The following is a 26,867-nucleotide window of genomic DNA, read 5'->3' as shown; positions in this document are numbered from 1 at the left end:
TTTTTTTTTTTTTTTTTTTTTTTTTTGGTACCAGGGATCGAACTTGGGTCCTTGTGCTTGCAAGGTAGGTGGCGGCACCACTGAGCTAAATCCCTGGCCCATAACTTCTTAATAAGCTGCCTGAAGTTGCATACCTTGAGCAATCCAGTTCTCTTTATTTTCCCCCTAAGGCATCACTTCTGGAAGAAACACTCTTGAGGCGAGAACCTTATCGTGGCCCTGCCTGCCAACCTGCCTCCTGCCTTTGCTTCAGCAGCTGCTGGCGGAGGCACAGTAGGGAGCCCCGGTCAACTTCAAGGGGGCTTGCATTATTTCTTGCCTGGACAACTAAATTGCCCCTGTCTCCTCTCCTAGTCTTGCAGAATGGCAGTCCATTCCCTGGGTGGCAGTTATCTTTCCACCAAAAATGCATGCATACTTTTCTCATGCCATCACGTAAAAAATCTACTCTATTTAGCTAGAGAGGCTTTCACCAGTGACGTCTCAAAGAGCATGAGACTACCATTGCTTCCACTAAACTGTGACGTTGTTTTCATCTTCAGTTTATTTTGTGTCCATCAGTGATTCTTTAGGCAAGTGCTGTGCCACTGAGCTGCATCCCTAGCCCGACTTCCATCAGTAATTCTTTAAAGCAGATGTTGAAGAAATCTTTTTCTGGTTTTATTCTGAAGAATTTGATAAATTGATTCTTGGGACAGATAACTCAGAGATCACATATTCACATTTTATGAAGTGTTTTTGTTAGTTCCCTTGTATTGAGAATTTTGTTGCACGTTTAAGCCTCTAATTGATCATCGAGTGTGTTATGGAGAGGATAGGAATTTGAAAAATAATTATTCTTAAAGTTTTGAAAGTCAGTGCCAGTTAAATTAATTACACCTGTTCCCCACACACAAATACACACAATTATTTGTAAGTAAAATGAAGAATTTTTGACATTGTGAGTTAAAGAAAAATATTGTTTTATATTGTTACTGCTTCTATGAGTTCAGCTTTTGCAGATCCCACATATGATCTCTCTTCTCACTGTGTTAAATTATTTTTACATTTATTACTCTTTTGTATTTTAAAATTTACATGAATTTTTATAGTGTATTTACTGCTAGAGTATAAAGACAGTGTTCCCATGTGCTATTCTTCTGGATCAGAAAAAGCCCTGGTAATGATGTGAAATGGGGAAAGAATTTAGCTGTGTTATAATGCTGATTTTGCCAGTAATGTTCTTTTCCCATCCTTTACATTCATTTTTAGCATTCTGCCTGGAACAATTTAGATGTATTGAAGATTTTTCTCATCATTTTCTTTTTCTTTCTCTCCGACTGGCCTATAGTCATGGTGCTTCCCCTAAAATATGTTGGCCATATGTGGGAAATTTTATAGACTCTCTTCTAAGAGGGTATGTGTGTGTGTGTATATGTGTGTGTGTGTGTGTGTGTGTGTGTGTGTGTGTGTGTGTGTGTGAGAGAGAGAGAGAGAGAGAGAGAGAGAGTGACAATATCTTTGTGTGTATTTGGCAAAGGCCTCTATCTGAATGCCAAAGGCAATGGACTTAATATCCAGCAGGCCTGAGTGCAGATCCAATCTGAGTGCCACAGATGTCTCTGAGGTACAGATCTCCACATCCTTCCTTGTTACTCTCCTTGCAATCTAATCACTCTACAGATGGAAGATAAAAAGTGGAAGACGTAGCTTTAGGCACTGGCTTTCTGCCAAGGCCAGGAAAAAGGACAGTTTAGTCCATCGGACATCATATTATAGAAAGTCCAAAACAGTCCAGAGAGGAGAATGGAATCTGCAGTTTTGGAACGTGGCCTTGTTCTCAGAGTTATGTTTTGTTTCCCAGGAAACTAAAATCAATAATAATAATAATAAACAAAAGGGGATTATATGGAGATTAGTTTCTGAATGACAGCCAAAGGAAGTGACTGCATGAATCTTGTCTCTCTATGCACAATCAGAAGTTATACCTGACTCATTGTTCCTTCTCTTAGAAGGGAAAACTAAGGCCTCAGAGTGGCCAGAGTCTCTGTTGTCTTCGTTTATCCTGGTAATCTGGGAGTCATATTTGAATATGTGTTCTTGTTTGTTGAACTCTCCGAATTGTTAGATATCAAGAAGGGGTGTATATTTAGCTCATAGCAGAAAGAAGCAAAGAAATGTCTGCAGGGAGTTATGGACTGGGGGAATTTATTTGTAAACTTGACATTGTCACCAATGTTCCTGGGAAAAGAAAGGATGTAAATGACCTATGGTGCAAATAATGAGAAGTTAGAAAAATGACTATGTAACCAACTCTTCATATGTTTCCTCTCTGCAAAGTTTCCACTAGGACCATAGTACCACGTCTTGCCCAGATCATTACCCCCGTGTGACCTGATGAAGAAGGTGCAGAGTTTTTGTTGGCTCCATCCTTGCCAGAGGCACAGGTTATAGCCTGATTATACCTTCAAGAAGAGTTCTGCACTCTGGAAGGCTGAGGCTGGAGGATTGAAATCATTCTGGGCTGTTTAGTGACTTAGTGAGACCCTGTTTCAAAAAAAAAAAAACAAAAAAGTTTGGATATAGCTCGATGTGAAGGCCCTGAGTATAATCCCCAGTACTGTGGAGGGACTTGGGGAGTGAGGAGATTTCTATCAGAGAGAGAGAGTGGAAAAAGTGTAGGCTTTAGAACCAGATACATTTGGTTTCAATGTCGCTACCAGCTCTTCTTCATTGTAACACAATGTACAAGTTACTAAAGTTTTCCGAACACCCCTCTTAATGTCTATAATAAGGATTTAACTAAAATGATGTATCATCCTCTTCAAATGAAAACCCCTACCCTACCCCTCTGTGCATACACTGTACTGCCCCACCAGGCCCCCTGATGTTGTAAAGGGTTTAGATAAAGGTAAAGTAGGATTAAAAAATTGAGATCAAATAAATGACAATGACTTCTTATCCTCAGTAATAAAATATTTTCAGGGCTGGGAGTGTAGCTCAGTGGCATAGTGCTTGCCTAGCAAGCATGAGGCCCCAGGATGGCAATAAAATAAAATAAAATTCAGAAGTTTCTTGTAGACTCTTTTTTTTTTCATTTGGAGGCTTCAAAAGAAATATTTCAATGACTCAGAAAGTATAAATGTAAATGCCTTTTGAAATGCTGGCTTTTTGGCAGACTTGCTTTCTGTTGTTGTTTTTTAGAAGAAAAGGAACATTGCAAATAGAATAGAAACTTTCTGTGTAGCTCACTCTAACGCCGTTCTTCTCCCTGCTTCCTCAGTTATAACTGTGATATTGACATTATCATTCCCACATATGTTTATATTTTTGTTGCATATAATGTGGCCATAAATAATCTATACTATTTCTTTTGCATTTTTAAGACTTTATATAAATGACATCACGCTGTGTGTCTTCCTGCATTTGTCTGATTTAGTTCCATGTTACACGGCTGGAGAGTTGTTTGTTATAACAGAGTATCCCATTGTCTGGCTCTGTCACAATTTATTAACCCATTTTCTTGGCTAAGAATCTTACTTTTTTTTTCCCCCAACATTTTGTTCCTGCAAACCACATTACAGTGGGTAAACTTGGAAATGCCTTTTGTGCACAAATGTAAGACTTTCTTTAGGTGTCTGTACCTAGCAGCAGAATCATGAGGAGGATGTATGATGTATAGGTGTTGCCAGATTGCTCAGAAGATTGGGTTCTGATTTACAGGACAGAATTCCTGTTGGTTTAATTCCCAGCAATAATGGTGTGTTATTAGACATTTTGCTTTTGCCATCATAGTGGATAGACTCTCGGCATTCTTATGAAAGATAGTAAAGTTACATGTTTTCCTTAACCCTTTTGTTGTCTGCTGTGAATTATTCGTATCTTTTCCCTATTTTTGAAATTGTTTCTTACTGATTGGTAGAAGTTCTTTGCATATTTTGAATCCCTTGAATCCCATGCTGTACTTAACTTTTTCAGATGTTGGTTTGAAGTACTGATTTTTGATGTACCTAAGTTTTCTTTATCTCCAAACACTTTTTTAAGTTTTTTTCACATTTAAGACTGAATTATGTAGAATTTATAAATTCCAACACATCCACAGATCTCATCAGGAAAGTCTTCAAGTATGAGGAAGCTGTACTATGTCTCTCATAGATACATATTTTCTAAAATTCTAATTTTACTGGAAAGCTGATACTTTGTCAGTACCAACTCTTTTTATGGGCTGTTTTCCTTGAAATGCCCTTTTGTTTCTCCTTAATGAGTTTTGCTAGAGGAACTTGGAATCTCTTTAGAGAACAAACTTGGTTTTGTAGAGCTCTCTCCTGTATCTTTGTGGTCTATTTCATGACTTTCACTATCTTTACTTCTGTTTTCTTTGAAATATCTTCCTTGTTATTTGCTAACTTTTGAATAGCTACCATTGCAAATATTTTTCCCATTTTGTAGGTTGCCTTTTCACTTCTTTAACTGTATATATATTTTTTGGGACCGGGGATTGAACTTGGGCCCTGTGCTTGCGAGGCAGTCAACAGTACCACTGAGCTAAAATCCCTGGCCCTGATTGTATTTTTTGATGCAGAGAAATTTTAGGTTTTGATGTAATACAAAAGAGGGAAAAAAATTCATTATTTTGTTGGGCTTAAATTCCTGGAGCAAATTTAAAACAGAAACTTACTGAAAAGATAGCTTTTATTTAAGAAACAACTGTTTACCATCAACATCTGGACAAATCAGCTCCCTTATTTTCCCACAAGCTAGCTAATGTGAGGGAGATAGGTAGGTTGCTATTGTTCACAATTATTCATTTTCATTTTCTGTAAGAGAAGAAATCAAGTCATATGTGGTCTCTGTCACCACTACAGTTACCACCCCTCTTCCTTTTGGTTTTGTTTTGTTTCTGATGTTTTGTTTTGTTTTTTGAGACACAGTCTCTCTTTGTAGCCCAGGCTGACCTTGAACTCGTGGCAACTGTCCTGCCACAGCCTACCAAGTTTGGAATTAGAGTCGTGTACCACCATGACCAGCCACCTCCACTTCTCCTCCTAATTTTCTCCTTCTTCTTTCGTGTCTTCATTTCCTTTTCCTCCTCCTCTTTCTCCTTTTTCTTTTCTCCTCATTTTAAAATTTGACTACCATTATAAACCATTCTTAGCCCAGGGGCTGAACAAAAACTCTCCAAGGGCCAGATGTGGTCTAAAAGCAATTGTGTACTAAACTTTTCCTAGAGGGCTATATGTCCTCACCCACTGCCTTGTGGATGACAGTGCACCCTGTGTGAGGGGTTTCTCTTCCTACTGCACTAATGGGATTGTCCATATGACTTTTCTTTTAGGCAATAGAAGGCGAGTGGGGTGTGATATATACCTTGTCTGAGCAGAATCCTCCAGGAGTATCTTCTTTCGTTTCTTTACTTTCAGCCCAAGTGTGCCCTGAAAGCTCATGTGGTTCTCTTATTGGTAGCATATTGTGGGATCTTGCATTTTATCCATTCAGCCACTCCGTGTCTTTTGACAGAGAATTTAATCCATACAGTCAAGGTTATTGTTGATAGGTAAGGGCTGACTACTGCCATCTTATTACTTGTTTTCTGTCTGTTTCCTTTCTTCCTTTCTCTTGTTTACTTTTGTGATTTGGTAATTTTCTGTAGTTCTCTTTATCATTTGCATATGTTCAATCAGGGTCTTTAGAAGTCCTTCCGTATTTGCTGTAGCTCTCTTGTCCTTTTTCCTCCGGCATGAAGATGATGTGTTCCAAAAAGAGGCCACTCCTTCACTTAAATTTGGAGGCTGTTTAGCCCTGTATAGCCTAGCAAAATAGTTGAATATAACGCTACCAGTAAAGTCAAAATGTACATGCACATACATGTATACACAATAAGCAACAAATTAGATGGGAACAACAATTTAGATGGGAATGACTTTTTATGTTGGGAAGTTGATAGAAAAAACTTGTTTAGCTTTGGAAGTCCTAGACAAAGAACAAGTTCAGGAACCCTGAGAGTCTACACACATTTATTGGCAGATACAAGTACTAGCAGGAGGCCGACCGCTGAAGAGAGTGGGAGCTTATTACTGATACAGAGTTCTTTTAATTAAAATCAGATCCCTAAACAAGGTTCCTGTTAAGGGGATTTGTCATGGGATGATAAGAGCCTAGTAAAAATAACTCAGCATGAAATTGCTAGTTTCCGAGAGGAAACAATAAATGGGAATATGTGAGTCTAAATAGTCTTCCAAGTGTCCTGACTAAAACTTATAGGACCAGATTCCTGGGAAGACATCATTTATATGAGAAATGATAAAATCCTGTGGGACACTGAAAGTATCTTGGAGATATGACCCAGGAATTACTGAACCAGGTAATTGCTTGACTGGCTGTGATTGAGACTTAGCAGCTATATTTTTTGGAATCAGTGGTTTCCTGTATTATTTGTATAATTAAATATTTTTGAAAGTTCTTTAAAATATGATGAAATGCAGTGATATATTAAACATTCATGTCTTCATATTGAGTATATATATTATTAAGATTTTGTCATATTTGCTTTGACTTCTTTATATAAAATCATAGATGAAGTTGATGGCCCTTTTTAATTCTTTTTCTTTCTCATCGCTTCTTGACCTTTTGGCTAAGATCAAGTGTAATTCTTTGCCTTTCTTATCCCTTTGCCTCTCCTACTTACATTCTTTTATCTAAGCCGAGGCAACTCCAATTTAGTTTTTGATATATTAGTCTAGCTCATGTTTTTGCATTTATTTTCCACAAGCTCATATTTTGCACTTACAATTCTATGGAGAATATAAAATGTTTTTGGTTGTATTGTTTAGAAATTTTTATAAGTGGTGTAGTATAATAGTTTTCTTTTTCATAGAACACTATATTTTTTGATCTGTGTTTATATGTAGAAATCTATCTCATTTCTTTTATTTGTTATACAGTATGCCATCATACCACACTTTCTATTACATGCCACATTTTATTTAGGCATTTCTTATTACTAAGGCTTTAATTTTATCCATGCATTTGTTTCTCAAATATTCAACGAGCACTTACTATATCCTGTGTTGTGCTAAGTCCTTATGTTATATCATGAATAAAGCAGACCAATATATTTGCCACACTGGCACTTACATTCTGTTAAGAGTAACAAAATAAATAATCGTAAGTAAGCCAAACATAAAGTATATTAAAAGGCAGTAAGAGATACCGGAAAAGATTAGGAGAATTAGAAATAGAGTTAAGGGAACAGATTGCTATCTAGATGAACCCCTGTGATGAGGTAACACTTGATCAAATGTACGATGAGGAAGTTAGCCAGGTGAATGCTTTCAGAAAATTCCGTCAGAGAAAAGAGCCATTTCAAAGCCTTTGAAGTGGGAGTGCACTAGTGTCTTTAGGGAACATCGGAGAACAGGAGAAAGGAGAAGATGCCAGAGGGAGATGTGAGTCACAGAGATGACAGTGTTGAATGGAGAGAGGATCATGCCAGATTTCAGAAACCATGACTGGACTTGGCCTTGAATCTAGGGAAAAGAAAAGGTAAGGGATTGTGAACGAAGAGCTGACCTAACCTGTGGCACCTTAAGTGCTCTGTTATTAGTACCCTGTAGGGGAGCTGGGGCACAAGCAGAGAACACTGAGGACATTCTTACAGGATGCCAGAGGAAAGTGATGGTATCTAGGCCACAGTTGTGGCAGAAGTGGCGAAAATAGGTAAGGTCCAGAATGTATTTTGTAATTGGGGACAGTGAGATTTTCAAGTGCCTTGGATAAGGAATGTGAGAAAAGAGAAGCATAGAATGGCACAGAGTTTTTCCTTAAACTACTGCAAGGATAGTTTCCATCCACAGAGATGAGAGAGCTATGGGTCCAACAGTTAATTGCATATTTTGCTTCCTTTAGTCATTAAGGATTTTTAACAAGATTCGAAATTGCTAAATATAAAGAAAAACCTCTAATAAATGAAACTGCATTAAAAATAAGAATGTATCTTTATTACATCTTGGAGTAGAGTTTCTGGACTTGGGTTGCAGATACGTTGAGCTCAAGATGGCCTGTAGATATCCACATACATAATGAATACACAGTTTGATACGTGAGTCTGGTGTTCATCTGAGAAGGCTGGCTCGAGTATGAATTCCATAGTCATCCATTTTGTGGATTGTATTCAAAGCAGTGAGTTGAAATGAAATTGCAAAGGGCAAGTCTAAAAAAAAAAACAATAGAAGTAAAGAACCAAGCACTAAAATCTGAGTGCTGCCAGTATGATGAAGCCAGGCACAAAAGAAAGTACAAACAGTAGGAGACTGAAAAGACAAAGAGATGAACTACGGAGAAAAACAAGTCATTCAGCATCTGGGGATTCCACCTGAAGAAAATGCATGACGGTGGAGGAAGTAGTAAGTTATGTCACGTGATGCTGAGTATGATTAGGAAGAGGACATCTTCTCCTTTGCTGTGAGCACTGATGGTCATGACTAAGCACTTGTAGTGTTGTGGAGGTGAAAGCTGCTGGGGCAGGTGTGAGTAAGAATGGTCTGAGGAAATCTTAAGCACAGGGAAGCTCTTTCTCTCTGTCTTTCATCATCCATGAGAAGCCATTTTCCTTACTAACAGTGTTGAGAGGGTCTGGACTTTGCTTTGGGGACCACCTACTCCTTTGTACAGTCATATCTTTTTATTCTGTTTTCTAATTCTGTACTTCTCTCTTCAACTATATGTAGTCTAATATTTATCACATCTTTCGAGTTTTCTAATTACAGGACTTGATTTTTATAATCATATTTTCAATTTTTCCTGTTTTCACAAGCTATACACATCCATGTAACTAGTGCCCAGAACATTCTGCATTCCCTTCTCAAATCACCATCCTCTCCCCTATATAATCTGTTATAAATATTATATAAACAGATCTCTTATGCACTTGTTGCATGCAGTGTATATCTGTCCTCTTTCACTCAACATTACGCTTACGTGGCTCATTCAATTACACACATATAATTGTTCATGAATCCTCATTGCCATTGTGTTATGCCACTGTTTATTTCATCTCCTATAGTGGATAATTTGAATTGTTTCAAACGTGGAGCTATTATAGCATGATCCTGCACATTTTTTTTTTGGTGGGTACCAGGACTTGAACTCCAAACCTTGCACTTGCACCTTACTTGAGGCGCCAGAACCGCTTAGCTAAATCCCTGGCTCTGCACATATATTTTAGAGAATATTTTCACACAATTCTGTTGTGTGTATAACCTTGAAATGGAAGAGGTGGGTCATGTGTATGTTGAGCAGTAATGGATTCTAGTTTCTCAAGCTGGTATCCCAAGTTACATCTCCACAGTGGTCTTTGAAAGCACTGTCTCCCTGACCTTGCTACACTTGATACTGTCAGAGTTTTCACATTAATCATTCTGTGAAAATGTGATATTGTACTGTGGTTTTAATTTGCATGAATCTGAATGTTTTTCTGATATTAATGTGTCATTTGGATATCTTATTCTATAAGTATTAGTTACATATTTGGCCAATTTTCATAAGCTTATCTGCTTTTTTCTTACTAATTTGTAGGCATCAAATCAGTTTGTAAGCCTGTATATTAATATATTCTGTACAGGTATTGCAAATATGTTCTACTCTAGTTTTCCTTTTTAATCTTTGGTAAAGTATAAAAAATATCATTTTTAGTTTTGAAACAGTTTTTTGTGTTTAGCAATTTTGAATCTTGTTAAAAATCCTTATTCACTAAAGAAAACAAAAAATGCGATTTAGTGGTTGAATTTCTGTTTTTGCACATTTCAAAAATACCTATTATTATTTAGGCAGAACTTCTTAGTGACTGTGAGGGATATGAGCCTTTTAGTGCCCCAAAAATGTTGCTTCTATAACCCATTTCAAAAGACCTTTTGTCACTTCCTATCAAACCCAGCAATTCTGTGGAGTATGTTTCTTGCCTCCATTGACCCCATCTGTTTCATATCTGTTAGATATGAATTCCTTCAAATTTTTTTGTTCTCTATCTTCCCTCACAAGATATACCCTCCACTGTATTCACTTCCCCAGTCTATTTCAGTTGAGGATGATTTATTCGTCTCTTCTTTTCCCCATGCCGGGTACCATTCCTTTTCTTCCTTTAGGAATATTGTTGTTCAAATTTTCCCCTACTGTGTATTCTCAGCAACTCTCTTCCTATTTAGTATATAAGTAGATCTTATCCTACCTTAAGAAACAAAATTTTCTTTCCTCCTTGAGTTTATTGGTACATTTTAGGGATACAGTACAGTTACATTCATTGTTGGGATCTTGTACCTCTACATGACAGTTCTTGGTTCCCATTTTTTCCCCTTGTCCCTGCCCTCCCTTCACCCCTCCTCTCCCCCTTTACAAACACTTCATTTCCATTTTTTCATTTTCTCATATTTTTTTCTTTTCTCTATTAGCTTTCCCCTACCCTTCCCACTTTCCCTACACCTTTAGCCCTTTTCTTCCTATTTCACATTGCCCATTATATCATTAGGATCTTATGTACCATTGTAGTTTATTCACACCAGAGAAACTATTCAGTATTTACACATGTGTGACTTATTTATTTCACTTAGGAAGAAACAAAATTTTTACTCTCTAACCTTGTTGTGTTTGTCAAAAATGTCTTGTGAAAAGGCTCATGTTTTCAGAAGTGGAGCTTTGAGCAGGTGATTGGATGTTGGCATCGCTGTATTCGTTGCTGGATTAATCCATTGATGCATTCATAGCTGGAGGTGCAATTAGGAGTTGGGGCGTAGTTGGAGGAAGTAGGTGACCGTGGATGTGTCTCTGGAGGGAATATCTTTCTCTGGCTCTTCTGCTTTCTGTTTCCTGGATACCATGAATTGAGCAGCTTTTCTCCACCGTGCCCTTCCACCATAGTTTGTGCCTTAGAGCTATCTAACCATGGGCTGAAACCCCTGAAACCGTGAGCCTACATAAGTCTCTCCTCCTTTAATTAGCCAGGGTCGGCTATTTTGTCCCAGCAATGAAAAGTAACTAATACCCACTCCTACTAGTTACCTTATTCTTAAAAAACAAGTGACTTGGGCCGGGGATTTAGCACAGTGGTGCCGCCACCTTCCTTGCAAGCACAGGATCACCAGTATGGGAGAAAAAAGTTACATGTGATAAAATTGCATATAACTAAATACCCCTTAATAGCATAAACATATTGTATCAAATTCAGCTTCTTGGTTGTGATATTAATGTATATTTTTTCAAGATGTTACTCTGGGGGAAAGGTCCATGGGATTTCTGTATTATTTCTTACAACTGCATGTATACTATATCTTAAAATATGAAGTTAAAGGTATTCATTAAAATTACAGTACAATGCTAATAATAACAATAATATTAGCTGCTTACTGTGTTTTAAGTCTTCTAAAGCACTGTTAAGTGAATAGCATCATTAACCTTTATTCATTGTAAAACTGAGGCAGAGAGAGGTTAAGTCACTTAACCACAATCTCTCAGCTAATAAATAGCAGACCTGGCATTCAGAGCCAAATAGTCTCAACTCCTAAGCACTCTGCTGTGTTCCTTATCCATCTGTCCTTACATTGCACCTCCTAGTCTTGTCCTTTATCCCACTGTAATTTAGCTTCCATCTCAGTCTCTCCTTTGAAATTGCTTTTGCCTGGATCACAAGCCAGCTGCCAAATCACATGGCCTTTTTCTTTCCGCAGCCTTTGATAGAGTTCACATATTCGACAAATATTTACTGAACACACACAGTGTGCCAGGCTGTGCTTAACAGGAGTAACCAGGACTGGCAAAACTAGTATAACTGCAGACTGCACTTGCTGCAGTTGGAGGGGCAGAAACCCCCAGTTCTCTTCTCCCAGTCACCGCTGGCTTGCCGTGGACGCTCAGTGGGCCGGGTTATTGTCCACAACCTTTGCTTTTCTGTGGATAAGACAGATCTTATTATTTTTTTGTTTGCGACTTCACAACATAAGGAAGTGCCACAGTCCCATATCTATGATTTTTGCTTTTTCCTTCTTGACTATAAAGATAGCCAAATTTTGAAGAGCTGCTTTTCTTCCATAATCATAAATGACGATGTATGAGAGATTATTCGCCTTTAACCTTTTACTTCATTTTTCTGTCTAAGGATAATTTGGACTAATTCACTGTTCTCTATTTTGGAAACATGAGGAACATCCCTGCAGAATATTAAGTCCGTTTCCTACCATATGTCCAAATAAAAGCGACTCCAAGGAAAACACGTGTTGGTGGAGACACAGTGGTTGGTAGCTTTCTCCATATCACCGAAGCTGAGCATTCGATCCAGCGATGAAGGGAAAGAGCTGTCTTTTCTCTTCTGCGTGTCCATGATTATTTTGTTTTCATTCCTTTCCCCAAATTCAGTAAAAAAAGAAAAAAAAACTTAAATAGTTCTTCTTGCCAAAGCATAGCCCCTGTTGGATTAGTTCTAATGGGAATGTGTTTTGCTTGATGATTGGAAAGCAACTCTCTAATCCTCTCGCTCAGGTCCTGGGTTACCGTTTTTGTCTGATAGCTGTTTGTTTATAGCAGCAGTTAGCAATTTGCTTGGATGCTGCTGTCAAAGTCACGGCCCTCAATGAAACCCAAATGCCTCTTGGAAGAAAAATGACAGGATCAGCCTAGCAACTTGCTAAACTCTAAAAGTGACTCCTTGTTAAACACGTGAAAAACAATTCTTCCCTCTCTGCAACTGCAGGGGGAAAAAAAGAATCTTACACCAGATGACGATAAAAAAGGCCAGGGCTGGTTCAGTTCCATCCCTTTATGTTCCTTTTGCAAAATCCACAAACACACACACACACACACACACACACACACACACATTTGGGGCCACTTTGCAGAGTTGGCAACAGTCTCCGCTTTTTAAGGAAATCATATGGATACAAAAAAACCACAGTCCATAAAGAGCGAGGAATCCCCAAGACCCAGGAGTGGGATACATAGAACTGAAATTGTAGGTCATCAGTTAGAACATGGCTTAGACCCAAGAATCATCCCAGTTGTTGCCAGGCTTGACTAAATTTGGTTCGAATAAAAAGGAATTGGGGAAAGTATATATTTTTTTTCTGATGAGACCTCTTTTATTAAAAAGTGAAAAGGAAAAAAAGAACAGAAAACGATGAAGAAAGAAGAAAAAGAGGAGGAAGAAAAGGAGCTAGCAATTATAAAAATACCCTCTGGAATGATGGGATGATAAAATCATTCCTAACTTTCAAACCACTCAAGAGCTAAGGAATTCAGTCTTTTAGGTCAGTACCTATCTGCCATTTACATATAAGGTATTATATCTGTTTTCATGCCTTTAAAAGCTGATTGGAAAGGTCCTTGGGGCAGGGAGAGAGAGAGTTTGCTTAATAAGCTTGACCTTTTAAAGTTACAATGAATTGCTCAGGGCATAATGAAACCCTCTCCCTGAGATGGTTTATAGCAGACTCTGGTCTTACCTCGCTGGGGTATTGTAGAGAGGATTTAACACTAAATTGCTAGGTGTATCCGTTGGCATTTATAATTTCTTCTTTCCTTAAAATCTGTCATGAATCACAGCTAAACCCCTTTTACCTCTCCTTCTTCTAGTAACCTTGACTTGAGGTATATTTAGCCATTTAAAATAATGCATATTACCCTTTAGTTTTACTTATATACAAGAAAATATTGCTCATCTTTGTTAACATTCTATCTTATTCCTTCAGGTGTCCGAGCACACACAATTAAGTTGGATCCTTACCTGCATGGTCAGACTGCCTCGATTACAACATCTACACCAGTGGAAGGTAAATCCAATGATCTGATTAATAAACAGAAAGGAAGCCATTGTCCCCTTTCTGTTTATCATTGTGTTAGGCTCTGGGAATCTTGAATTTACTTTTCTCCCTGGTCACTACCCCCTAATGGCTAGTAGAGCATCTTTCTCTGCTTCAGGATATTAAATGGAAAGTGAAAGGGTCTGCAAGATTCCTTCTGACCTAAACAGACTATTAGTTATATGTTCTTATCTGTTTCAATCAACTTGATCATTTTGTACCTACCACATTATACTTAACAAGCAACCACAATTTCAGGATTATTGAAATCCCAAAGTCTCAAACCCCAGCGTCTGGATTTAGACCCCAAAGTTGCCTCTCATCACCGCTGGAATTAACTGGCAATAGGGCAAAAGCGTTTTCTTGTGGGGAGAAGAGAAAACATATTTTATTTAATATTTAAACAAGTTCAGTCTAGGCAACATTTCAAACCCACAGAAAAATTAAGGCTGCATTTTTTTAAGATGTTCAACTGAGAAAGATAAATTGGATAATTCATAGTACTTTACATAGTGCTTTATTTTTGCAATTGGATAATTTAACAGATAGGTGGCCCCCAACTATGTCAACACTAATTTCAGTTTTTCAAGCAGCTTTGAGCATATTTTCAGGGCCACTGGTTTCCTCAGAAATTGGTCTTCAGAAGCCTTCACATATGCTGCAGGGGGAAAAGTGCTCTGAAGTGACAGTCCCTGAAAGATGCGGTGTGGACATTTGTGCCCCCCTAATATGTACATGTTGAAATCTAGTCGTCCCCCCCCCCACTCAGGGGCCGGGGATTTAGCTGAGCGGTTTGGTGGTCTGCCTTGCAAGCGCAAGGACCTGAGTTCTATCCCCGGTACCAAAAAGAAATCTAGTCCCCAAAAGTAGAGCCTTTGGGAGGTGATCATGAAAGTAGAGCTCTTATAAAAGGTGTAAAAAACTCCAGAGAGACTTCTTGCCCCTTGCATCACAGAGACAGAGCACAGAGAACCCAGAGAAGGTGCCGATGAGAAGCCAGGGAGTAGGGCCCTCCGTAGACACTAACGCCAGCCTTCATCTTGGAATCCCCAGCCTCTGAAACTGTGAGAAGTGACTTTCTGTTGTGTATAGTATAAGCCACTCAGTGTATGATATTTTGTTATAGAAGTCCCAGACTAAGACACTAAGTAAATAAAATAGTATTGGTAATGTTGCAGATTCATTACCTGCCGGGGATTAGAAACAGTATTTTATAACATTCTCTACCACATTTTGGTTTAGGCAAAACTTTCCCATTTTATTATAATAATCTACCACTAAGTTTAATGCCCAAGTCTTTTCTATAGGAACTGAAAATTAATTTAATAGTTACTATTCCCCCTTGAAAATAGTTTGACAGAGTCTCCTGACTGCATATTTACTAGTAAATAACCTGATTTTCTGGAGAAACCTTTCCATTAGCCAGTGATTTTGTATTTGTGGGAAACATATACGGATTTCAAATCCCCCGCCTTGTCTCAGCACATGTTATTGCCTTCTGTGGTTAGCACTTAACAAATTTCGGTGATAATTTCTACAAACTTTATGTCATGGTAGGTGCTAGAGATACAGTAGTTAGCAAGACGGACCAAGAAAGGTTGTCTATTTACAAAGACAATTAAACAAGTAATAAAGAATGAATGTGAAGAATGCTCCCAGGGCAGGATTCCAGTGCCAAGGGAAGATCTGGTAAGAAGAGCTCACTTCTGATTTCCAAATTAGACTTTCCTAATCTTTACCCAGTGATGATTGTGAACTACTCTTTATCATGGACATTGCAATAAGAGATAACTCATGTTAACTTTAGAAAGTCACTTTCATGATAATTTCTGACCTTATCTGTGAAATCTGGACTTTATCTGATTTAGAACCTAGGAAACTCCTTGTCTTGAATAAAGTAAATAAGAAACAGTGACAGTTCAGGATCCTTTCAAGGGACAAGGGACCAGAGTTGTATTTCAGTGGTAGAATGTGTGGGTAGCATGAGCAAGGCTCTGGGTCCAATCCCTAGCACCATAAATAAATGAATGGATGGATAAATGAGTGAACGGTGATAAAACAGAGCCACCTTATTCTTCTGTAAGCCCGGAGCCTGAAGACAAGCCTACCAGAAGATAGTTGCTGAAAGGAACTGAGATTATATGTTATTACAGTTGGCTTCAGATCACACTTCACTTACTTTACAAACTTAATTGAGGAGTATCATTAGGTTCAACTCAGATTTCTTTCCCTCTTCTTTTCATCCCCTATAGGCGAAGGCTGCCCAGCAGAAGCGCGATGGAACAGTGGGTCTGCTCACATATCCCGTACTCCAGGCAGCCGACGTTCTGTCCTACAAGTAAGAAGAAAGACCGCCTTTCGTCTCACAATGTCACACATACTCGTGATGACAAGAGGGTATTTTAACTCACAAAACAAAGGCTTGGCTCATGGGGAAGGGGAACACAGAAAGGATCAGACCCGTGAATTGGTTTGTCTATCCCTTAGTAAAATGAACTAAATCATACAGGTGTGCTCCAGTGAGAAAATGGTGACACTAAGAGCTAACGCTTAAGTATCAGATACTCTGTGCTTGCAAATGTTGGGGTTTTTTAATTTTTGTTTTTATTTTTTTGGTACCAGGGATCAAACTCAGGTCCTTGTGCTTACAAGGCAGTTACCAGAACCACTGAGCTAGATCCCCGGCTGCAGATGTTGTAAAAGCTTTATATACATTAATCCTGACAACAGCCCTGTAAAATTTACACTGTTGTCATTCCTGTTCTACAAATGAGGAAACTAAGGCACAGAGTGTTTAATACTGGGCCCAGTGTCATGTAGCTTGCAAAACTTAGTCAGGATTTGAGTCCCAGACATTTAAATACAGCATATATGCTCTTAAATGCTATGCCGTACATATATTCCTTCAGCCTTTGCTCTTAAGCACTGTGCCATATATATTTCTTAAGGCTACTCCAGGCTATATTTCTATTCAGCATATATTTCTTCATCACTCTGATATATTTTTCCCTAGTAACAAATGTCAACAGATTTAAAGGTTGATTTCATACATAATCTGGACTGTGAAACAATGCTGTCCCATAGAATTTGCTGTGATATGGAAACATTTTACATCTGCACTTTCTAAGACTGTCACCACTAGCCACAGGTAGCTATAGAGCCTTTGGAAGGTTGTTAGTGTTACAGTTCCTCTCTGACTGCATTGCTAAAAGCATGAGCATTAAATCTTTATTTAACTTTAATTAATTTAAATGTAAAGACCCACCTGCAGCTAGTAACTACTATATTAGACCTATAGGTTGAGAATAAATTTTTTGATATACAGTAACTCCTTATGTTTCCTGGACCCATGATCCAGCCTCAGCTACTGCTCGTGGGCCTCAGAAATGCACAACAAAGAGTACCACCCCCTGTACTCCACCATACAGCCCTGGACTTCTGATCTTAGCCCTTTCTAAGTCTTCTTTGTTCTCCCCTCATGTGTCTCCCTTGGTACCTTATCGCTTTCTAGAGATAAAACTTCCCAGCCACTACACACTTACAGCTTTAGCCTTCTTATTATGAAAGCTTGGAGTAGAGGTAGAGTTAGGAGAGAACAGGACTCCAGGAATGTGTTTTCACCCCCTTTCCACTAAGGCCATGCGAATTAGAATTCTTGGCGTTTAAATCTGATAACATTATGAAAATGACAGCATCTGTAGGACTCCAAAACCCGTGGGCAGTAATGATGGAAACAATTGGGAGAGTAGCCTCTCAGCTGTGGTCTGTGCATGAGTATAGAAGGTATGTCTTTAATTCTGATTAGAACATATATATAAGGATTACGTGCCTATTATAGTCACTTAAATACTGGACTCTGGATACCACTCATCATTTTTAAGATTTTTCACTTATCCTGGGACATGTAGAATATTTTTCTCTAACAGACAACAAAAGAAAGCTAATGATGCATTTCCCAAGGAAGGAAGATAGTTCCTTTATAAATTCTATACAAAAGATTGATTTTCATATTTATGAAATAGAAATAATTTATTCTGTATGATTTTATTAGAATTAAGTGAAATATGGGTCAAGAAGTGCTATGACTGGGGGCTGTTACTTCTTTATGATTGATAATACTTATGTCTCTGATGATTACAATTTTATGCATAATTCTGACTGCAGAGGCTACTTCTTTACAGAACCAAAAACTAAGACTTTCCACTAGGAGAATGTGAAAATCAAGCACAGTAGATTTCCATAATAGTTCAAGAGCTATAATGGGAGAGTTGTCTGAGTTAAGGGTAGTGAAAAATATACAACTGTTAACAAAAATAAATGCCCTCTGTAGGATGCCATGGAGCACGGAGTGGGAAGTAACTTTAAGGAGCTTCTTGCTCAATTCCCTGTTTTACAGATGCAGGCCAATGAGCTTAAGCGTCTGTGACTACTCAGCCCACAGAGGAGCATCAGAGCATGTTCAGTGGTTGGCTGAGGTTAGTAGTAAACCAGGAGTTGTGTCAGGAAACATTATCACCTGAAATAGCCAAAATAATGCAATGTCACATGGGGAATACAGTAGCCCCCCGCCCACCGGCAAGAGATACAACCCAGGATTCCCAGGGCATTTCAGAACTGTACATACACCATGTGTTTTCCGATATAAACCTTGTTAGTCAGCTTTTCATCCCTATAACAAAAGACCTGAAAAACTAACTTATAAGGAGAAAAGATTTGTTTGGGCTCACAGTTTTGGAGGTTCCAGTCCAAGACAGGGAAGACTCATTACTCTAGGCTTTGGTGGATGCAAATGACAAAGAAGGAAGTACATGGTGAAGGAAGCTGCTCAGGGCACGGCCAGGAAGCAAGAGAATAGAAGAAAAAGGTGGAGGGGCCCATGGTTCTTTCACAGGCATGGTCCACTGACCTGATCACAGACTCGAAGGCCTCAACTCCTAAAGATCTGCAGCACCTCCTGATAGCACCACCCTGGGAGCAAGCTCTTCACATATGGAAGTGTGCGGGAAAGGTATCCAAACCACCAAGCCCTCTACGTATGGAAATGTGCGAGAAAGTTATCCAAACTGTAGTACATCCATCCCTGTGGTCATAATTAACTTGCAAATAACACACAGTAGGAAATGAATAGTAATAATAAAATAAAGGTTAGAGGATTATACTATAATAAAAGTTACGTGAGTGTGAGCTGTCTGAAAATATCTTGGCATATATATCGTTCTTGTGAGGATGTGAGAGGATACAGTGCCTACAAGATGAAACAAGAGGTGAATGACAGTGTATCACACATGTGATAAGTGGGCTCACAAACTTTTGCAGTTTGAGGTCTGGCAGCAAAATTGGCATACATTTCAATTTTTTTCTCCATAATTCCTCAGATAGAAGATGTGTTCTTTCTATAGATGCTAGCAAACTCAGCATGAGGTTCTTCTTTTGCTTTCCTTGAGAACTTCTCTTATGACTTCCCTTTAGCATTTCTGAGTTGCCAGCATCACTTTCCTGGAGCTTTGGGGTCATACATTTTAAGATCAGGGTTATTGAGTTGGTCTGATAACCTGAATGGCTCCCAAGCAATTCATAGGATGGTTGTGGACAAAGAGATGTTTCACATCTTGAGCAGAACACATCTGTAGGACAGTGTTAAGATTTCATTACACTGCTTAGAACAGCATGCACATTAAAACTTACATGTTATTTATTTCTGGAATTTTCCATTTGATATTTTTGTACCGTAGTTGACCCCAAATAACTGAAATTGAAACCACAGGTAGGGGGTAACTACTGTATATTTTTATCAATTCCCTAAAATGCAATTAGCAGAATGTTAAAATAATACAGTTCTCTTACTTATGATGGAACATAGCTAAGGGAATTACTAAGCAAATTATGGATGAGTTGCATCTAGTGTAAATGCAATCCAAAAATTTTAAGATAGAAAAAGATTTTAAAAGGCTGACATTGGTAAAGCTAGTTTCTTAGATCTCAAAACTTGTTTTATATGCTGCCTGCTTTAGAGCAGAGCCTGAGGTTATTAATGTCCTTTTATCTTACATAAAACAATAAGCATTTCAGTGACAGGTAAACCTTAAAAGTGTTCTGATGATTTCTTTTCTGTCTCACTGTCCTTCAACATCAGCAGGATTCTCCCATAAAAATGCTTATGTTTCTAAGGATACACGTTTCTTTTTCAGTCTCAGTTTTCTCTCAGCCAACTCCCACAGCTAAGAAATTCCCATGCTGTAAATACTTTCCTTAACTTTTACTGATCTATTTGATGATTAGGATATATTCTAAGAAGGGCATAAGATGCTTTTCTTCTTCCTATCTTCAAAAAGTAGTAGAGTCCCTCCTCAGCATTCTGGTATTTTAGAGTCACTTTGTTCCAACAAACAGATAAAAAAAGTTTTTTCTATAAAACTATATTGAAGTTAATTATCTGCTACTTAACCTAGAAATTATCTGCCATATCTAATTTCACAATTAGACATAGACTTAAAGTAGACACCTGAATTTTCTTTAAGAGAAACAGCCTTACAATTCCCTGCTTTCTGAGCAGGCTGTGCACTTGGGGATACTTTTTATTTGTTTCTTGTTTGTTTATTTGTTTGTTGATGCCGAGGATCGAACTTGGGTCCTTGTGCTTGCAAGGCAGGCAGCGGAACCACTGAGCTGAATCCCTGGCTCTATTTGTTTTTGTTTGTTTCAGATATTTCTGGATTTTGAAAAGGTCAAAATATCTATGAATATTTACATCATAAGTGTAGATAAGTAGTAGGTTGATAGATTGAAAAGTGGATGAATTATTTGTGGGGTTTTTTTCTACCAGAAAATCTGTGTGGCTTCTTCACAAAATGTTGATGCAAGTCACATATCGATTTGGAGTTTGCTTTTGTCAAAATCAGCATTAGAATAAGTGGCATGGTCAGCCAGCGAACAAACACAAGGGAAAGAAGTGGAAAGAGAGCCTTCCAGCCAGGCTTACAAAACATTTGTATAATTGTTTTGGCAAAACGTTGTAATTAACTCAGGAATGGAAAACTGCAAACATCTTTACTTTGAAAGCATGATAAATAACGCATATTTGAAGAACGATAAAATATTCAAGCATAGCAAGTGCTCCTTTTTATTTTGCATCTCTTGATTTATCTGAATGCCTAGTTTCAAATATAGTAAGTAAATCTTAATCTCTCTCCCTCTCCACATATATCCACACACAACACACACCCGTGCACATGGACACACACAGTTTTTTTTTTATTCAGCAAGTATTTGTTCAGTACCTGTAATTCCACTATCTAGAAAGGGGATTACTTATGACCTTGAAGGAAAGAGAAGGAAGGATGAATAGTATTGAATAGTGTTAAATAGTATTTGAAGGCATCATGGTAGCTGCTACAAATACATTATCTATTTCATGTCTCACAATAGCTCTGTAACATAGGTAAGTTGGTATTAGCCCCATTTTACAGATAAGTCACATTTCAGGGAGGACCTGCTAAGTCTGGTCACATAGAGATGGGAGTGAGTACCTCAACTAATCATGTGATCGTCCTCAAGAATTTGAACAGAAAAATAGAAGAAAATGATAAGATTGTGAAAGCATAAGCTGAAATTACAGAGGAAAATGAGGAAACAGAGGCCACAAGTAACTATGAATAAGTAAAAGCCAAACTGTTTGTCACTTTTCCAGTGGTGTGACAAAATATGTGAGATAAATCAATTTAAGAAAGAAAAAGGTTATTTTTGCTCATTATGTAGAAGATTCAGCCCATGGTCTCTTGGCCCCATAACTTTGGGCTGTGGTTAGTAATTGCATCATGGCAGATACACAGGGTATCAAATTACTTACCTCATTTTATCCAGGAAGCAAGAAAGACAGTGAGGGGTCAGGTGCTGCTGTCCCCTCCAAGCGCATACCCCCAGTGACTGGACTTCCTTCCACTAGGCTCACCTCCAAAGGCTCCTCATCCTCTCAGTAATATCGCCAGCTGGCAACCAAGCCTTCAACATATGGACCTTTGAGGGACATTCAAGATCCAAGCCATAATACAAACCAAACCCTCAAACAGAGTATAGAGACAAACGATCGGTCCCAAATTTCTGGCCAGTAGAGTACTAGAAGTAGAGATGAGTCCTTCTAGTGTCTGTGGATCAGCCTACTACCACCAAAAATAAGCTTTGTGAGAGCTGATATTAAATGTTTAAAGTTCCCAACACTGCTCTGGAGACCTCTGGTTCTTGAACTCCATCCATTCTTTGACGGCTCTGAACTTTCATGAGATGGTGAAAGCTGCTGCCTAAACCTCATTTCTGTGGTCTACCAGTTACCCACATATTTGCTTACACTGCTTCAGAAATCATTTCTTGTTTTTTTGCTCTCGGGCGAGGGGCAAGCTGGGACATAGAGTCCCTGAAAAATCAGAAGACAGCATAGAAGGGAGAGGATTGTGCTCAATGTCAAGGAGCAATCCAGTTTGCTCTTCAAATAGCAGTGGGAAACTATTTGTGCATTCTAAGGATAGAGTGACTTAGATATGACTTCCACCTTGTGAAGGATAACTGATTAAAATGTAGAGAATGACTCATAGGAGAAGAGTAGCTCAACAGTCAATTCAGAGGCTCTTTCACTAATTCAGACCAAGAGAGTGACAATGAAGAGGAAAAGAAACAGCCACATGTAAGGAGTTTTGAGGAGGTCACACTGGTAGGACTTCATGGTGACCTTGATATGAGCAAGTGTGGAGTGTCAGCAGTGAACACTTTTCTCATGCAACTGGATTGCAACTCATGCAACTGGTCTTGCCATGCATGCACTGAAACGAGGAACACCAGAAAAGGACCAGCCAAAAGAATTTATAGCTCCATTCAGTGTCTCTCCTACCGAGGAAGATAAAACTTCACTATATCTCTCACAGCACCCAACACCAGGCCTTTCACCTGTGTGTTTTCAATAAATGATTGCTGAGTTAGACTCATTATAGCAAATCCAACAAGCAAGCAGTGGTGAGATCAATGCTTTACGACAGGAAAGACACAGCAAACCCCTGCCCTGGCCAGGCTGGGTAAAGGCAACAGTGCTGAAAACTCAGAAACATGGCCAAGGAAGTAGGGGGAAAAAAGAAAGGATAAATCTCTGCAAGCAGATACTTTTAGGCAATGATTATTCATCTGGACACTAATTCTGCCAGAGGGATGGGGGTAGATCCCGAGTAACTAGATGCAATAAAAATCTAAGTGAAAGAAAAATGATTTAGTCACCAAAGAGGAAGATCAGACGCATTATTATGTGACAGAGGTTACAACAATCAAAATTATGAAAGACTTTTGCTTTATGTTCTACTTGAGAAACCAGAGCCAAGGTAAGCGAAAAAAAGAAAATGGAGAAAAAGAATAGACATATTAATATGGATATCATTATGTTGGGTATAAATTTTTAAAGAACAGCACTAAATTATTTGAAGTGAAAGGAAGACCATGAGGAGAGAGGTTGAAAATGTAAAGAGAATAAGCCCCATAAGTGAGGAGAATCAAAGACAGGCTGAATTAATACAGAGTGCAAACTCAGTGGATGAGAAGTAAAGGCCAAAATAAATTACAGGAGGTGAAAGGAGCAGCAGGAGCAGAGGGAGGAAGGACCAGAAACAAACAAACGAAAGTCAGATGCAAAAGCCACGTGAAGCAATAAGCCCAGGTGAAAAACATTAAAATTTTTAAATCCTTTTTTCAAAAATCAAAACCCCACAGAACTGTAAGAAAAGAGGCAAGGATCCCACATAAGGCGAGATGCAGACGGTGTCATTATGAAAACTAAATGTGTTTTCTGTTTAGTTTGGTTGCGTTGTGAATCTGGAAGCATTTTGACATGTGGAAATATTCATTTTGATGTGCTTAAAGTGTATTGATTATGGTAATTGTTTTTTCTGTGTTAGTTGCAGTCCATTGTGATTTCCTATGGGCTACTGTAATTGCTTTTTAACCTGCTGTGTTGGCTAATTTGGTTTGGGGCAGTCAAAATGATCTTAGCATGTCAGCCTTATTATAATTACCAGACAGGAATAGCCAGGTCCAGCCAAAGAAGAAACTTACAAAGGTGGGACTTGTGCATGTATACCTTAGGGAGGTGCACTGTACGGTCCTATGCAGGTTTCTTGAAAGGAGAGGAAAAGGAGCATTTTTGCCTTTTTTTTTTTGTACCAGGGATCGAACTCAGGACCTTGGTATTTTTGCTTTTATCATTTACTGGCCAGTGACTCTGCTCCAGGCTGTGTGGGCGTGGCCCTCACAATCATTTCATAAAATTTCGTATAGTACTCATTTCCTGACTTTCAAAGACAAGAAAGCACTTTCTGTTGCAGTCCTTGTCCCTGCAACTTTCTTTCCATCCCTTGTTCTGTTCTTGTTTTCCTTAAATTTTAAAAAGAGTTCTCAGAATTCCCATAACATTCTGTTTATATTTTAGGATCGCCCGATCAAGTATCTGAACTGTCAATTTCAAATATGTCTTGCACCTGTAGCAAGGCTGCTGCTGGGTTCTGATCACCTCTGGGATTTTGTGTTGACGCTTGCGTTTTGTGGTGTTTAGTCAGCTACTGAGGAGGAAAAAATTATCTTATTTGAAAAAAGTCACAGTGTAGCCAACATCAAGATCCCTTTCATATTTTTCCATTGTTATTTCAGATATAAATGAATATCAGTAGCTAGTGTTTACTGAGCTCTTATTATAAATTTCTTATTATCAATTGCTTTCAGTCTTTGAAACAACTAATAGCACCATGATGACCCCCTTTAGAGAAGAAATGATGACTTAGAAAGGGTAAGAAACTTGCAGTGGCAATTTACTGCTTTTACAGGAGCAGTATTAAACTTCCTTTATCAAGGAACCATGGCACTTTATTAGCTGTATTATCAAATATAAATTCACCAACCAAGTATTAAGTACATATTCAAAATCCCTGGTCTCCCACCCACCATAACGCTTCCTTACAAAGTTTTCCCCACCAACTCTTCTTCATAATGCTTAATTTTGTTCTTATTTGGCATACCTCATCATGGTCTGACCCCACAAACTTTATATATGGGATTAAAATACTTACCAATAAATTCCTTGTATTGTTTGTATATGTGTGTATTTTCAACAAAATAAAATATTACAGATAAAGTTCGGGTTCCCTTTGTTCCTTTGCTCAGGCCCATTTCTTAACCTCCTTCTCTGGAAACAGCTGTGATCATGGGTCTGGAGAGATGCTTCTGTTTTGTTTTTATTCCAGTTCATTTTCTTCATTCCACATTATCTTTAAGATCCGCTTACGTCATACTTATAGATTGTGTTCATTTAATTTCCCTACAGCAGATCAATTATCCTGTGATGGTAGTTTACTTGAAAATGAAGGAGTATATTTCAAAAAGATCTTGAATGATTCCCTATGTACCAAGGAGGAAAAATTCTTGCCTAACGAGCTTTCTGCCATTTTTTATTTGAAGATGGGGGGTGGTGTCTTTCAAGTATGAGCCACAGCTCCAAGGTGAAAAGCATCTGATGGAGCCTGGAATGATATTCCCTGCCAGGGTGAGAGAACAAGGTGGCTTTAAAATGCAGTTATGTGTACAGCACAGGCTATTGAAGATCCCATTCATCCCTCCCAGCGAGATGCTGTCACGCTGTTGTTGGTGGCTGTATTCCTCCTCACTGTGGGGCAAACAGAACCAGAATAGACAAACATCTCTTTACTGTTCATCTGATGCACACATAAAGACTTGGGTCTCAACATTCCCTCTGTAGTTGGTGAACATTTGTTGAACACCAACAGGTAAGTAGGTGCAGGAAGTGCAGCTGCTTGCAGTACCATCTCTGTTTAAGAAAGAGCCTTGCTGAGCTTTCTTGTCTGCATTTTATTAAAGGTCCACACACGTTCCTGTTGGAGAAGATCAGGTCCAACACATGGAGCTCATTCAAGATCTAGCCCAAGGTTTCAACAAGAAGTATGGACATTTCTTTCCAGTGCCCCAGTCCATTCTAAGTAAGTAACAAACGAGCTTGTTAAATCAGACCATGTTTGGAAGAGAGGACCGGATAATAGACAGAGGCTTGGGACTGTCTTGCTACTAAACTTTCTTTTGGACAGTCTTAAGGATTTATAACTAGAATCCTCGTCATTTTGTCAAGTAGGACTACTGGACTGCATTGGATTATAGAAAAAGATAATGAAAACTGTTTCGTTAGTATGAGAGAAGTTAAACATAATTGTATTAAAGTATAAGGTATATAGTTATGTATAGTTGTTATGTAATTACGCATCTATAAAATTTTATTTGGTAGAGAAGATATCTTTCCCCTTTAGATGGATAAGGTAACAAAGGCTTGGTAAATCTTACTTTGTATCTACTTAACATTAGAGTTTGGTCCTACCCTGAGCTCTTCTGTGTATCTTGCCTTCCTAAGTACAATAAAATAAGTCATAAAAGTGAGAACTGCTGAATTATGATCTGGATAAAACAAGAGGGAAGCCATAGTCCTCACACTGTCTTCCTCAGTGGAGACAGACAGACGGAACGTGTAATGCACCCACTGGATCTGTCAGACTCAGCCTTCAGATGCCATCCTAGTCTGGGTGACTTCTTCAGGAAAGGTGCCATAAATCTCTATCAGCATTTTGATAGCATCGTAACCCTGTGGTAGGGGCAGAGATTATGGAACCTGAGCACAGCCCGTCTTTATTAAGCTAACAGCATTTTAAAGAAGGATATTTGCCTAGCTAGTATCAATCAGAAACATTAATCCAGCATAAATGCATTTAATCCAGTAATTCACAACAGTAAATTCAGAGCACCTCATACATAGACAAACATCTCTTTACTAATTCATCTGATGCACACATAAAGACTTGGATCTCAACATTCCCTCTGTAGTTGGTGAACATTTGTTGAACACCAACAGGGAAGTAGGTGCAGGAAGTGCAGCTGCTTGCAATACTATCTCTGTTTAAGAAATCAACCTTTTAGCAATAAATAAGGTTTTTTTGTTTTGTTTTGTTTTGATTTTTTTTTTTTTTTTTT

The 26,867-nt window shown here is 38.5% G+C and overlaps 1 protein-coding gene across 2 annotated transcripts in view; it reads left to right on the top strand.

Moving 5' to 3' along the window:
* Wars2 (tryptophanyl tRNA synthetase 2, mitochondrial) overlaps window positions 1-26,867 on the top strand; it is an 81,990-nt gene that overhangs the window by 51,527 nt on the left and 3,596 nt on the right. For both annotated transcript variants that reach the window (XM_010643534.2, XM_010643535.2), the window contains exons 3-5: window positions 13,707-13,787; window positions 16,070-16,155; window positions 25,713-25,831. In XM_010643534.2, coding sequence (XP_010641836.1) covers window positions 13,707-13,787; window positions 16,070-16,155; window positions 25,713-25,831 — 286 coding nt within the window. The remainder of the gene's footprint in view (window positions 1-13,706; window positions 13,788-16,069; window positions 16,156-25,712; window positions 25,832-26,867) is intronic.

This window comes from Fukomys damarensis, unplaced genomic scaffold (genome assembly GCF_012274545.1).
Source record: "Fukomys damarensis isolate Sample0158 unplaced genomic scaffold, DMR_v1.0_HiC HiC_scaffold_33, whole genome shotgun sequence".
Taxonomy (NCBI): Eukaryota; Metazoa; Chordata; class Mammalia; order Rodentia; family Bathyergidae; genus Fukomys; species Fukomys damarensis.
This window is presented reverse-complemented; position numbering and strand designations above follow the sequence as displayed.